Source organism: Megalobrama amblycephala, linkage group LG22 (assembly GCF_018812025.1).
Source record: "Megalobrama amblycephala isolate DHTTF-2021 linkage group LG22, ASM1881202v1, whole genome shotgun sequence".
Lineage (NCBI taxonomy): Eukaryota > Metazoa > Chordata > Actinopteri > Cypriniformes > Xenocyprididae > Megalobrama > Megalobrama amblycephala.
Genome location: NC_063065.1, coordinates 28,711,869 through 28,723,422, shown reverse-complemented (window position 1 = coordinate 28,723,422; position 11,554 = coordinate 28,711,869). Strand labels below are relative to the sequence as shown.

The 11,554-nt window shown below is 34.7% G+C and overlaps 1 protein-coding gene across 1 annotated transcript; it reads right to left on the bottom strand.

Annotated features, from left to right (window-relative positions):
* Positions 1-8,429: 8,429 nt before the first annotated feature.
* On the bottom strand, positions 8,430-10,112 carry ly86 (lymphocyte antigen 86). Its single transcript, XM_048174791.1, has 5 exons — positions 9,853-10,112; positions 9,133-9,219; positions 8,928-9,056; positions 8,778-8,830; positions 8,430-8,693 (listed from the first exon to the last, which is right to left on the bottom strand). Exons 1-5 carry the CDS (start codon positions 9,995-9,997, stop codon positions 8,610-8,612), a joined length of 498 nt encoding a protein of 165 aa, XP_048030748.1. The 5' UTR covers positions 9,998-10,112; the 3' UTR covers positions 8,430-8,609.
* Between the last annotated feature and the right edge of the window lie 1,442 nt (positions 10,113-11,554).

Genomic DNA, 11,554 nt, shown 5'->3' with positions numbered 1-11,554 from the left:
TGTTGCTCCTGCTCTAGTCTCCAAGGGGACGCGTGTTACTGAAGCTGCAGCCACAGACAAGCATCCCATACACAAAAGTTAGCCTGTTCTTTCGCAAATACTGCGACAACAATAATATAAGCACACAAACGTGCATCGTATCTGTGTTGGAAGACATACGAAAGTTCCTTTAAAAATGAAGACAAAATTTACAAACTATTTGACAAAGAAGGGTCAAAAATTAAGTCAAACTAAAAAATAGATAAAAAATAACATAATAATAATACTAATAGTAGTAGTAGTAAATCTTTGCAAATGATCTCCATTATCCCATGTAGTTAGGAAGACTCAAAAATTATTTGAATAACAAAATGATTGTAAATAAATTAAATCATAAGTGCATTTTATCTGTATCAACATTTATATCATGTCAGAACACTGCAAAAAGATTTACAATAAAATACAATTTCAGTCTTTTTACTTCAAAATTTCATGTTTTATTGATTGCCATTTCTTTGTAATTATTTGTCAAAGTTACTAGCAATTTCTGAGTAAAAGAAAATCCTACACCAAAATTTTGTCAGTGTATGGGAAGACAAAAAATATACAGACTTATTGGCAAAAAAGGTAAAACAAATATTAAAAAAATAATAAAGTAGTTGTAGTAGTTTGCAAATGATCTGTATTAACATTATTCTATGTGGTTAGGAACTCACAAAAATAATTAATGATAAATAACATCAATAATAATAATAAAAATTAAAGAAATAAAATATAAACAATAAAATTATTATTATTATTGTAGTAAATCTTTTGCAAATTATCAATACTGGCATTATCCCATCTGTTTAGGAAGACTCATTAATTCAACATAAATACTAAAAAAAAAACATACATTATTAAAATACAAAGAATACACAATATTATAGTTGCACTTGTCTATATTGATATTTTATAATGTTTTACAGGCATGACAAATACATTCAAATACATAACTTAAAAAAGACCTTAAAAGTTCATTGAAATTAAAATTTTGAGTTAATACAATGAAGGCGATTGGTTTAATCAACAGAAACTCAAAATATTATGTTATCTGAACCACATTTTGATTTGACAAAAGAAAAAATGTTGTGAAAATAATTTTTTACAGTGTATTAAAAAGCATCTTAGCCAACACTATCTCACGACCAATTCGTACGTGGCTAATTCATATGAATTTGTGCGACCTCACTCTAATTCATACGATTTAGGTTTCGGGGCGCGGTTAGGGGTTCGTACGAATTTGGCAACTCGTAAAATACATACGATTTAGCAAAAAACGTACTAATTCGTACTAATTCGAGTGAGGTTGTATAGCCACTTCGTAAAATACGTACGAATTGTCGTAAGATCGGGTTGTCTAGCGGTGCACAAATAAAATAGTGGAAAACAACAAATACAGACAAATAAAAATACATGAATCACTTTAAAGAATAAAAATGAAGTTAGACATAACGCTTTAAAGAAAATAAAAATAACTTAGTCTGGCATGCAACAGGCTGTAATGAGAAATAAAAACATCAATTAACTTCAAATGGCACAAGAGCTGCGAGGGTACTGATGAGGACTGAAGTTTAAAGGGTTTTATCAAGCATAAGGTTGTGTCTGTTGTCAGTGGTTAAAGCTGCAAATTCCTCCTGGTGCTGATAGCAGGATATTAGACCCTCCTCCCCATCCTCCCCACCAGCTCAGGCTGATTCAACTGGCCAAACCTGCCCTAACTACACCCGCAACCAGGCATCCTTTTCCACAGCGATACTGGATATTATAATTGACCGTCTACTGAGAACTTCATCATCCTGTAATTCCGATCGATTAATACGCAACAGCTTGTCTCAGCTTGTGTTTAACTGCACATATTAAACAACACAAAGCATTTGCTTTTCAGTTCTGAATGTGTCCAGAGTTTGAGGAGTTTTGGTGCTCTGTTCAGAAACTCTATATGGGTCAATGAATAACTTGTTTGAGCAGTTTATCATTTCCTCCCCAAAGTCTGCATGGTTGTTGAGTGTTCAAGCATTGCATCTTTGCAGAGCACCACCAAAAAGAACAATACTTCAGTTCCGTTGGTCAAATATGCTAATAAGCAATTAAAGCTATGGTTCATATCTTTCATTTTCATGTAAACTACACCTACACTGGAAGACAGGATATACTGAAAGGCCTACAAATCTACACAGCACACAAAGTAAGACAAGATGCAGTGAGACCTCCATCTCCAAACTAGCCGAAACTTGAGAGTGATGTTATTTATTGACCGTCACCTAGGCTTCCAAATGCAACCCTGTTGCTAGGGAACAACCTTTCACAGCAACAAAAGGTTTCCTTTATCCTCTGTGAGCGAGACTGAAAGAATACCTCAGCAGTGCAGTCTGAGGACAGCGACTCAGAGCCATCCCACACTGCACTGCACGCTCCATCACCATACTGGAGCTATTTCCACAGTTTAAAAAGGAAAACCTTTTAATCAGACCATATTGGGAAGGCTTGCCCTGGACGAATGATGGTTACTGATTTATGGATGAAACTGCAGTGGCTAAACAACATACTGAACTTCTCATGCTTTTCGCACGATTGCACTCCGATTTAGAGAAATAACTGACTGAATGTGGCAAAAATCAGCATGTAGGCTATTATAAAACAGCCATTTGCATGTCAAATTTAAGGCAGTTCTTCAATGTTAATGCTCTGCATTTGCAGGTTCCAGAAGGCTAGCTTCTTCAAAGATATGGATGGTTGGAGAAGAAGTGAAAAAACAGGTTTCCTATGGTGATGGATGATTCTTGGCTAACAGTCGTTTGTTGTGCTGCTACCTTCACGGTTATTGTGGCCGCAAACAATTAATCCACTTTTCTGTTTATTAATAAACACCATTAATGAATCCAAAAGGATTGGATTCCAATCTTGGATTCCCAAAAAGAACTTTTCAGTGAATAATTAACCTATTTTTTCACTATCGAGAGGTTCTGTGGATGTTAAAGGTTCTTAATGGAACCACGGGTGCCGATAAAGAACGTTAATTTTTAAGAGTACTGAATCACATTTGTGTATTTATCAGCCATTGAAACATCTGTGATTCTACCTCACTGTAGATAAAATTAGCATGCTAATTAATAAGATGTCTAACCAGATAACTGTTTGAAGCTTTACAAAGTTAAATAGTTGATTTTTCCACCTGTTAATCAAGATTGATTACTGCATTGCTAAAAAATTAAATTAACTTATAGGCTATGCTTATTTGTTTACAAATGGCTCAAAACGTATGTTTGCTAATGCTAGTTTGACCACATACAATAAGAGGTTCTCTGTATTATGAATCAAAACAGCTTTGTGATGAAAATGAGCTCATATTTTCAAGCCCTGACTGGAGTAAATGAAATTCTCAAGCTGGCCTTACATTTTCTAATTTCAAAAAGTGAACCGTTTACTCTCTAAATCACTGGAGCGTGAGCATGTGATGCTTAGCTCAGAACGATTATGCAGTAGGGGCTTTCATGATGGAAGTTCTGGTCTGTATGACGTGAAAATAAGTAAGTAAATGTATGTGAAATGAGGAAGGAGTTGGATCTAATCTCTGAGGACATGAGAAGACACTGCTATAGGGACACTTCACCCAACCAGATCTGCCTGTTTAAATTTTCATGTGTATGTATGTCTCTAGATTATCAGGTCACATCTTTCGACATGAATATGTGATGAATTTGTGTGTTGTCATTGTGAAAGGGCAGAGACTTTGCAGGTTTTGTTGTTTGCAATTAAATATGGTGCTTAATATTTTGTTCCACTTTAGTTCATTGCATCAGTTCATTGTATCAACTTTACTTCCATACGTTACGTTAAAACGCATAAAACAATACAACAAATAACAGTGAATTTGTTTGTTCTTTTTAAAGGGAGATGAAAATTAATTGTTTAATCCTCAGGAGTGATGTGAGGGGATGTGACTGAAGCAGCGGAAATGAGATGGCGCGCAACGGAGTGCTCAGAAGAGATAATGGCGCCATCTCTTGGTGACAGGCAGAATTGCGCTGGAGTTTTGTCTGAAATATATTTAGTGTGTGATGCACTGACAAAAACGACCTTAAACTGTTTATATTTGTTGTCAGTATGCATTTTTTAATAAGCTAAGGTAAAACGCTACTGATGAAAAGATAACAGTTTAACGTTCTGACTACTATATATAAACATACAAATATTTAGTGTTAACCAATCAGGGGTCTCAGAGGAGACTCTCAGCCAATGGTGTGAGTTTGGGGCGTATACATGCATCGCAGGAGATTTGAGGCTGTGTTATTTTTCGGAAAGTCAGGTAACATTTCCAACGCAGTTTTCATTTCCACCACATCTCATACTGTGTTTTTTGTTTATTTATTTATTTATTTTTAAATTCTATGATAGAAATCTTTTACAGTTTTGCAATATTTTTTAAGCATTGTAAGCATCCTTAAAAAGACAGAATTCACAATTTTTCCATAATTTGAGGAAATTACCCCTTGATTGAAAATAAAATCAGACGTGTAAAGTACTTGAGTAAAAGCTACTTTGTAGTTGTAATGAGTATCAAAGATATTGGCAACTTTTACTCTCGACTTGATGTATACATTTTTGAACAAGAAAATGTACTTTTTACTCCACTACATTTGTGATGAGTTATGCAATTACAAATTACATTTTTCATGGCACCTAACTTTTTCTGCAGTAGTTTGTTTCTGATATAAAGAAGCTATATTGCAATCTAAGGGCATTGAAGGTACTATATCTTGTGCGTTTTGCCTTTACTCACCCAAAACTTGTCAACAAGGATACTTTACGTGAATGTGAGTGCATTAGCAGGTAGTTGCTGATCGCAGATGTTTGATTTATTAGATGAGGAAAATGACTGCAGCTGGTGATGATGCTCAAACCAGCACATACAGTAGTCTTTGACTATTTAATTTTACTTAACATTGTTTTATTTATCCGCTATATTGACAAGACCGATTTGAAGGATATTGGTTTACTTATGCACTTTGTTTTGACCTTGATTTATTTTGATTTTAGAAAATAAACTTGATTTCTCATCTTACAAATCAATTGTTTCTTATTTTCACTGGCAGTCTCTCAGGACTAGTGCATCTGTGAGCCGACATTCAGCATGAGTAAAATACTTAAGTACTCTTAAAATCAGATACTTTAAGACTTTTACTCAAGTTGTATTGGAATTGGTTACTTGTAACTTGTAATGGACAGTGTTGGGGAAAGTTACTTTTAAAAGTAATGCATTACAATATTGCGTTACTCCCTAAAAAAGTAACTAATTGCGTTACTTCGTTACTTTTTATGAAAAGTAATCCGTTACATTACTTTTGCGTTACTTTTTCTCACTGGGGATGGGCTTGTTTGTTTTTTAATAACAACAAAAAAGTTCTATTTTTGGCAAAAAGGCCCTTTCACACCAAAAGTGAAATGAATAAGCCTCAGGCTGAAGGAAAAGCATATTTACACCTGTACAGTAGGGGGCGCAGCTCAAACAAACCTTTCAGCTGTGCTGCCATTCTGGATTAAAGAAGAATAGGATACAGAAGAAGGAAGTTCTAGTTCTTATTTCTAAATCTAATCTAAAGTATTTCTGCTTATTAGTATGGTTGAATTAGGTATATTGAAGGTCAGCAGCAAAGACATCGGTTAATAATTGAGATTAAATACATAAAGTATATTTGTGTAATTTAATATAGTTAATTATTACAGGTTTGCAAAAATTCTGAGATTGCATTTCACTGTTTTTATTCATTTTGAGGAATACTGAATGTTTTCGTGCAAGTGAGATGAGTAAATGCATGTTCACATTTAGTCTAGAACTACAATAACCATCATGCTTACACAGCGTACACAACACCTCTGCATTTTATTTCTCTCAACATGTCAGTCAATAAATGTGAAAAAGTAACTTGCGTTACTTATTTTAAAAAGTAACTTAGATATTTTGTTGTAAATTGAAAAAGTAATGCGTTACTTTACTAGTTACTTGAAAAAGTAATCTGATTACGTAACTCAAGTTACTTGTAATGCATTACCCCCAACACTGGTAATGGAGTCATTTTCGATGTAAGGTATCAGTACTTTTACTCAAGTATGGTTTTCAGGTACTCTTTTCACCGCTGAATAAAACATAATAAAGATATTTAGTTCACATATATTTCTGATATTTATCTTGATGTTTCTTTGTTTTCTTCACACCTCACATCTCATTTCACAAACTGTCAAGATCACCAGTTGAAGTGCCCTGGTTAGCCACCTGAGGGCACTTCACCCCGGACTTAATGGACTTCATTTCCCACAATCCTTGGTTCCAGATTAATCACTGTTTTCTTGTGGACTGTTTTCATGGATTTTGACCCTTGGCATTGTACTTCTCTTTGGATATCCCAAAATGAAAGTTGCAATTGGATCTTACCCCAAGTCTTAGAGCACCGTGACAAAAACCTTGATCATGTTTAGATCCAGCAGCAGGAGAATCCGGTCCTCGAGGTCTGAATACACTTGCTCAGAGAGGAATGGAGGTGCAGGCTTTCACCCAGAAGTTTTGGTCCAGGGCGGAGAGGTATCATTACCCTGATGTGGTTCTCAAGGACCTCTTCAACCATTGTTTGGATGAACCTCTGCCGCAGTGGGAGATGGAGCTGCTAAAGACTTTAAACTTCTGGAATTTCTCTCTGAGCAAGTGTATTCAGACCTCGAGGACAGGCCTAACTTTCCCGAGCACCAGCAGATGGCCGGATTCTCCTGCTGCTGGATCTAAACATGATCAAGGTTTTTGTCACGGTGCTCTAAGACTTGGGCTAAGATCCAATTGGAGCTTTTATTTAGTGATATCCAAAGAGAAGTACAATGCCAAGCAAAGGGTCAAAATCCATGAAAACAGTCCACAAGAAAACAGTGATTAATCCAGAACCAAGGATTGTGGGAAATGAAGTCCATGATAAAGAGAGGCAAAAGTCCAGGGTGGAGTGCCCTCAGGTGGCTAACCAGGGCACTCCAACTGGTGATCATGACACACACATGCTCTTCACAGACAAAGTCTGACACTAACTTCAGAAAAAAATTCTTTATTACACAGTTGCAATTAAAAAAAAAAACTCTTCACAAAATAAATATTGAAATGGTTTGTTTTTTTTTCAGTCTTTGTTCAGATCATCATAGCTTTCAACATGAAATATAGGCTAAATCTTATTTATTTATTTTTAAGTTGGCATGAAATAGAAGTTGCGAAAGTATATTCTTGCCTATAGTGAAGTATAAACAGCTTCTCGAACAAGAACAAATGTAGGGAAGGGCTTGATTTTGTCCATGGGGAAGTTATTAGAGTTGCGTCCCAAATGACACACTATACACTATGCACTTATACACTATGTACTTGTGCACTGTGCACTCATCCATGTAGTGCGTGAATTGTTGTATAAAGTTATTTTATCATTCAACAACGGAGTCCGATCCTCCCTTCCCCTCCACTACGTAATTAAAGCTGAGACAGTTGAGTGCATAAAGTGTCCAACATTCCACACTTCGTTTTTTCCATTAATGTAGTGCATCATCCGGGTATTTAAAGTGCACTTTTTTTCTTTTTAGAATTTCTCACACTATTTATACTTAAATACGTCATAGAATAGTGCATAAGTACGCGAATTGGGACGCACCTTTTGATTCAAGATCACGAGGAACATGAATTATAATGATGTGTTTATAATATTTCATACTTCTTAAAGGATTAGTCCACTTTTAAATACACTTTTCCTGATAAATTTACTCACCCCCATGTCATCCAAGATGTTCATGTCTTTCTTTCGTCAGTCGAAAAGAAATGAAGGTTTTTGAGGAAAACATTCCAGGATTTTTCTCCTTACAGTGGATTTCAATGGCTTCCCTATTCAAGTTACGGAAAAAAATGAAACTGGCGCCGCATTCGTTCCGTAAGTAGAATAGGGAAGGCGTAGAATATTCAGCGTAAGCGTTATGAAGAACGCGGAAGCGGAAAGTACGTTCAAGGCGATATTTTGTTTATAAAGCATAAACGGTTGTATTTTTTTCAAAAATGACCGATCGATTCGCTAGATAAGACCCTTATTACTCATCTAGTATCGTTTAAAGCCCTTGAAGCTGCACTGAAACTGTAATTTTGACCTTCAATCTGTTGGTAGCCATTGAAATCCACTGTAAGGAGAAAAATCCTGGAATGTTTTCCTCAAAAACCTTAATTTCTTTTCGACTGACGAAAGAAAGACATGAACATCTTGGATGACATGGGGGTGAGTAAATTTATCAGGAAAAGTGTATTTAAAAGTGGACTAATCCTTTAAAGATTAAAGGTCTAAGACAAGGGCAAAACAAGAAACTTATGAAATCATCTGAAAGCAGCAAAAATCCCGAACACATGCTGACATTCATTCAATTCTCATTTGAAAAAAACATCAATAATGTCCCAAAGAGGAACAACACAATTAACTTTGACTAAACATGGCTTATCCTTTGCTGAAATGCAAATAACATCTGAGTTCAGTAACGTTACATTTTACAGATATCCTCAGCTAAACAACAGGTCCTCTTGTCTTAAAGGATCACTGGAAGCTAAGAGTTGCGTTCACACAGGCGATCTGGAAGCCATCTTGACTTATTGCATGTAGGTTAAGATGAAAATTACCCTGTGGAAAAAACTCAAGTGAGACATTTTCACTTTCATGTCTACAGTGAATCAAAGATGTTTAAATGGAATGTGAAAGCCAAACCTTTAGAGGAAGGTCTACTTTTGACTTAAATGATGACTGTATGTTGATGAGTTCTGGAGAAATTAAAATTGAATACATCTTTCCCAATAATGTCATATTGCATATATATCATAAAAATGACAAACGTAACCAAAAACTTTCCGTGCTCACCTCCTCTCCTGCTTCCACAAAAAGTGAAACGTGGGAAATTAGGAAGACAGAGGGGTTCGTCCTTACTGAAGAAATTAACGCCATTTAGCAGCACCTCAATTGATGAATAAAGCTCATCGATGGGCTGCCCTGTAGAGAACACACAGTTACTGCTTCAGGGCTTGATTTCATTCATCTGAAATGGTATTATTAGATGAAAACTCACTCAGAATAAGGGCCAATCTGATTTTTATAGGATCGGTCAATCTGGTAGGACAAGGCAGGAAAGTGAAACCTATATCCTGTAAAGGGTCTGAGACAATGAAATGGGAAAATGAAAGCAATTTGAAATACATTTTAAGATGAACTGAGGTGTTTACATTTACATAGCTCTCAAACAAACAACACACAAAAATAAAAAAAAGAGAAATGTGCATAAATATTTATACACTATACTATTCAAAAGTTTGAGATCAGTAAACTAATGTTTTTTAAGTTTCTTCTGCTCACCTAGGATGCATTTATTTGATCACAAATACAGTAAAAACAGTTAAATATTATTCCATTTTAAAATATTTTTTTCTATGTGAATATATTGTAAAATGTAATTTATTCCTGTGATTAAAAGCTGAATTTTCAGCATCATTACTTCAGTCTTCAGTGTCACATGATCCTTCAGAAATCATTCTAATATGATGATTTGCTGCTCAAGAAACATTAATGATGTTAATATTTTTGTGGAAACCATGATACATGTTTTTCGGGATTATTTGATCAATACACAGCATTTATTTGAAATAGAAATCATTTGTAACATTATAAATGTCTTTAGTGCAACTTTTGATCAATTTAATGCATCCATGCTGAATAAAAGTATTCATTTCTGTTAAAAAATTTCTTACTGACCCCAAACTTTGAACAGTAGTGTATATCACACTGATCTCACCACAGCTTCTGTAGGTCACTGTAAGTCTGTCTGAGTCGCACATTTTGTGAAGCGGCCATTGGTGATCCTGAGAGTAAACCCAATTCATCTGAACGAGACTCAGAATCAGAACCAACAACATATTTTCACACAGACGTAACTTCATAGCCTTTAGGTTGCTTTAGACCCAGAGTCTGACTAACTTCTCATGAATTTTAGGCGGAATACGCGGAACGAGGCAACTTGACTTCTCGGCGTGTCACAAGTTTCACTTCCCCGTATTTATTAACAATGCTTTGTTGACATGACCTTATAGACACTTCCTGAAATTCAACAGGGTAAAATATTTTTTATAATACTTACATTTGTAATAGTAGCTGAATTGTTACACTCTTCTAAGAACAGCATCTCATAAACCACTAGTTTGTATCATATAGTAACAGTTCATTTAAAAGGCATCCCAATCAATTAATATACGCAACTAAAAAACTTCCAGCTTGTTTTCATTTCTAATTCAGGGGACCTTTAGTCGTTACTTAAATATATATATTGTTGTGAAATAAAAAAATCAAGTTCTGAAATGCTGTTAGACTTTTTACTTGTAATTGTTATTTTATTGAGCTTGGATGACACAAATTATACCTATTGATTCGATATACTATCATGACTTGTCATAGTTTAACATTTTCAGTTAATCAAAAATGTATTTAATTTTAAGTTCTGTTAATGTAAAATACAATCTGATGACGTGTAAACGTGTTTCATTGTTTTGAGTTGTATGAACACTTCTTTTAATTTAGACGAACTTAAGTTAAGTGAAACTGGGCTGGGATTTGTATTTCCCATCATGCTTTGCCCATGGCACTTGAAAGGGAGAGTAAATGCTAAAATTAAGTGTTATATAATGTTTTTTACACAAGATTAATGGTAAGGGAGATTTAGCAGTAATTAGTGTTTTGTTATGCTAATTTAGAAAAGTTTCTGTTAATGTGGGTTTTTGGAGATTTACCATCATGGTGACAAGCGGTGCATGGTAAGTTCGTGTTACTTAGAAACGCGTTTTATTGTGTCCAAAAAGCGTCTTCACCTTACTTAAAACATTATGTTGGATCAACTTAAATAGTTGCATTCATGTTGACAATTATTAAGTTCATGTTACTTAGAAATGTGTTTTTACTGTGGCAAAAAAACATCTTCACCTTACTTAAAACATTATGTTGGATCAACTCAAAATATTGCTTTGAATTAATGGCTTAATTCTCCCAAATGGCTTAAGTTAAAAATTCTAGTGGAAAATGTTAACATGTTTTTTGTTGAACCAATGTTTTATTTTTTAGAGTGTGACATGAAACTGTTTGTAATATTTCAGAGTTTCATTTTCAGCTCATTTTTATTTACATTTTTTTTAATTTTTTTTACCATATCTCCGATAACTATTGATCTTTTATCTGCTGTATGAACACTGCTGTCTTGATCGAAGCTTCTAAACAAAGAGACCAACAGTTCATTTAAAGGGTTAGTTCACCCATAAATTAAAATTCTGTTATTAATTACTCACCCTCATGTTGTTCCACACCTGTAGGACCTTTGTTCATCTTCGGAACACAAATTAAGATATTTTTAATAAAATCCAATGGCTCAGTGAGGCCTCCATCGCCAGCAATAACACTCCCTATTTCAATGCCCAGAAAGAAGACATATTTAAAACAGTTCATATGAGTAC

Bases quoted from the DNA above. Each gene is read 5' to 3' on its own strand.
- ly86 (XM_048174791.1), bottom strand. From the start codon at position 9,997: ATGAAGTTACGTCTGTGTGAAAATATGTTGTTGGTTCTGATTCTGAGT. The intron at 9,220-9,852 runs GTGAGATCAGTG...TCATTGTCTCAG, and splicing joins AGTGACCTACAGAAGCTGTG to ACCCTTTACAGGATATAGGT. The intron at 9,057-9,132 runs GTGAGTTTTCAT...TGTTCTCTACAG, and splicing joins CAGATTGGCCCTTATTCTGA to GGCAGCCCATCGATGAGCTT.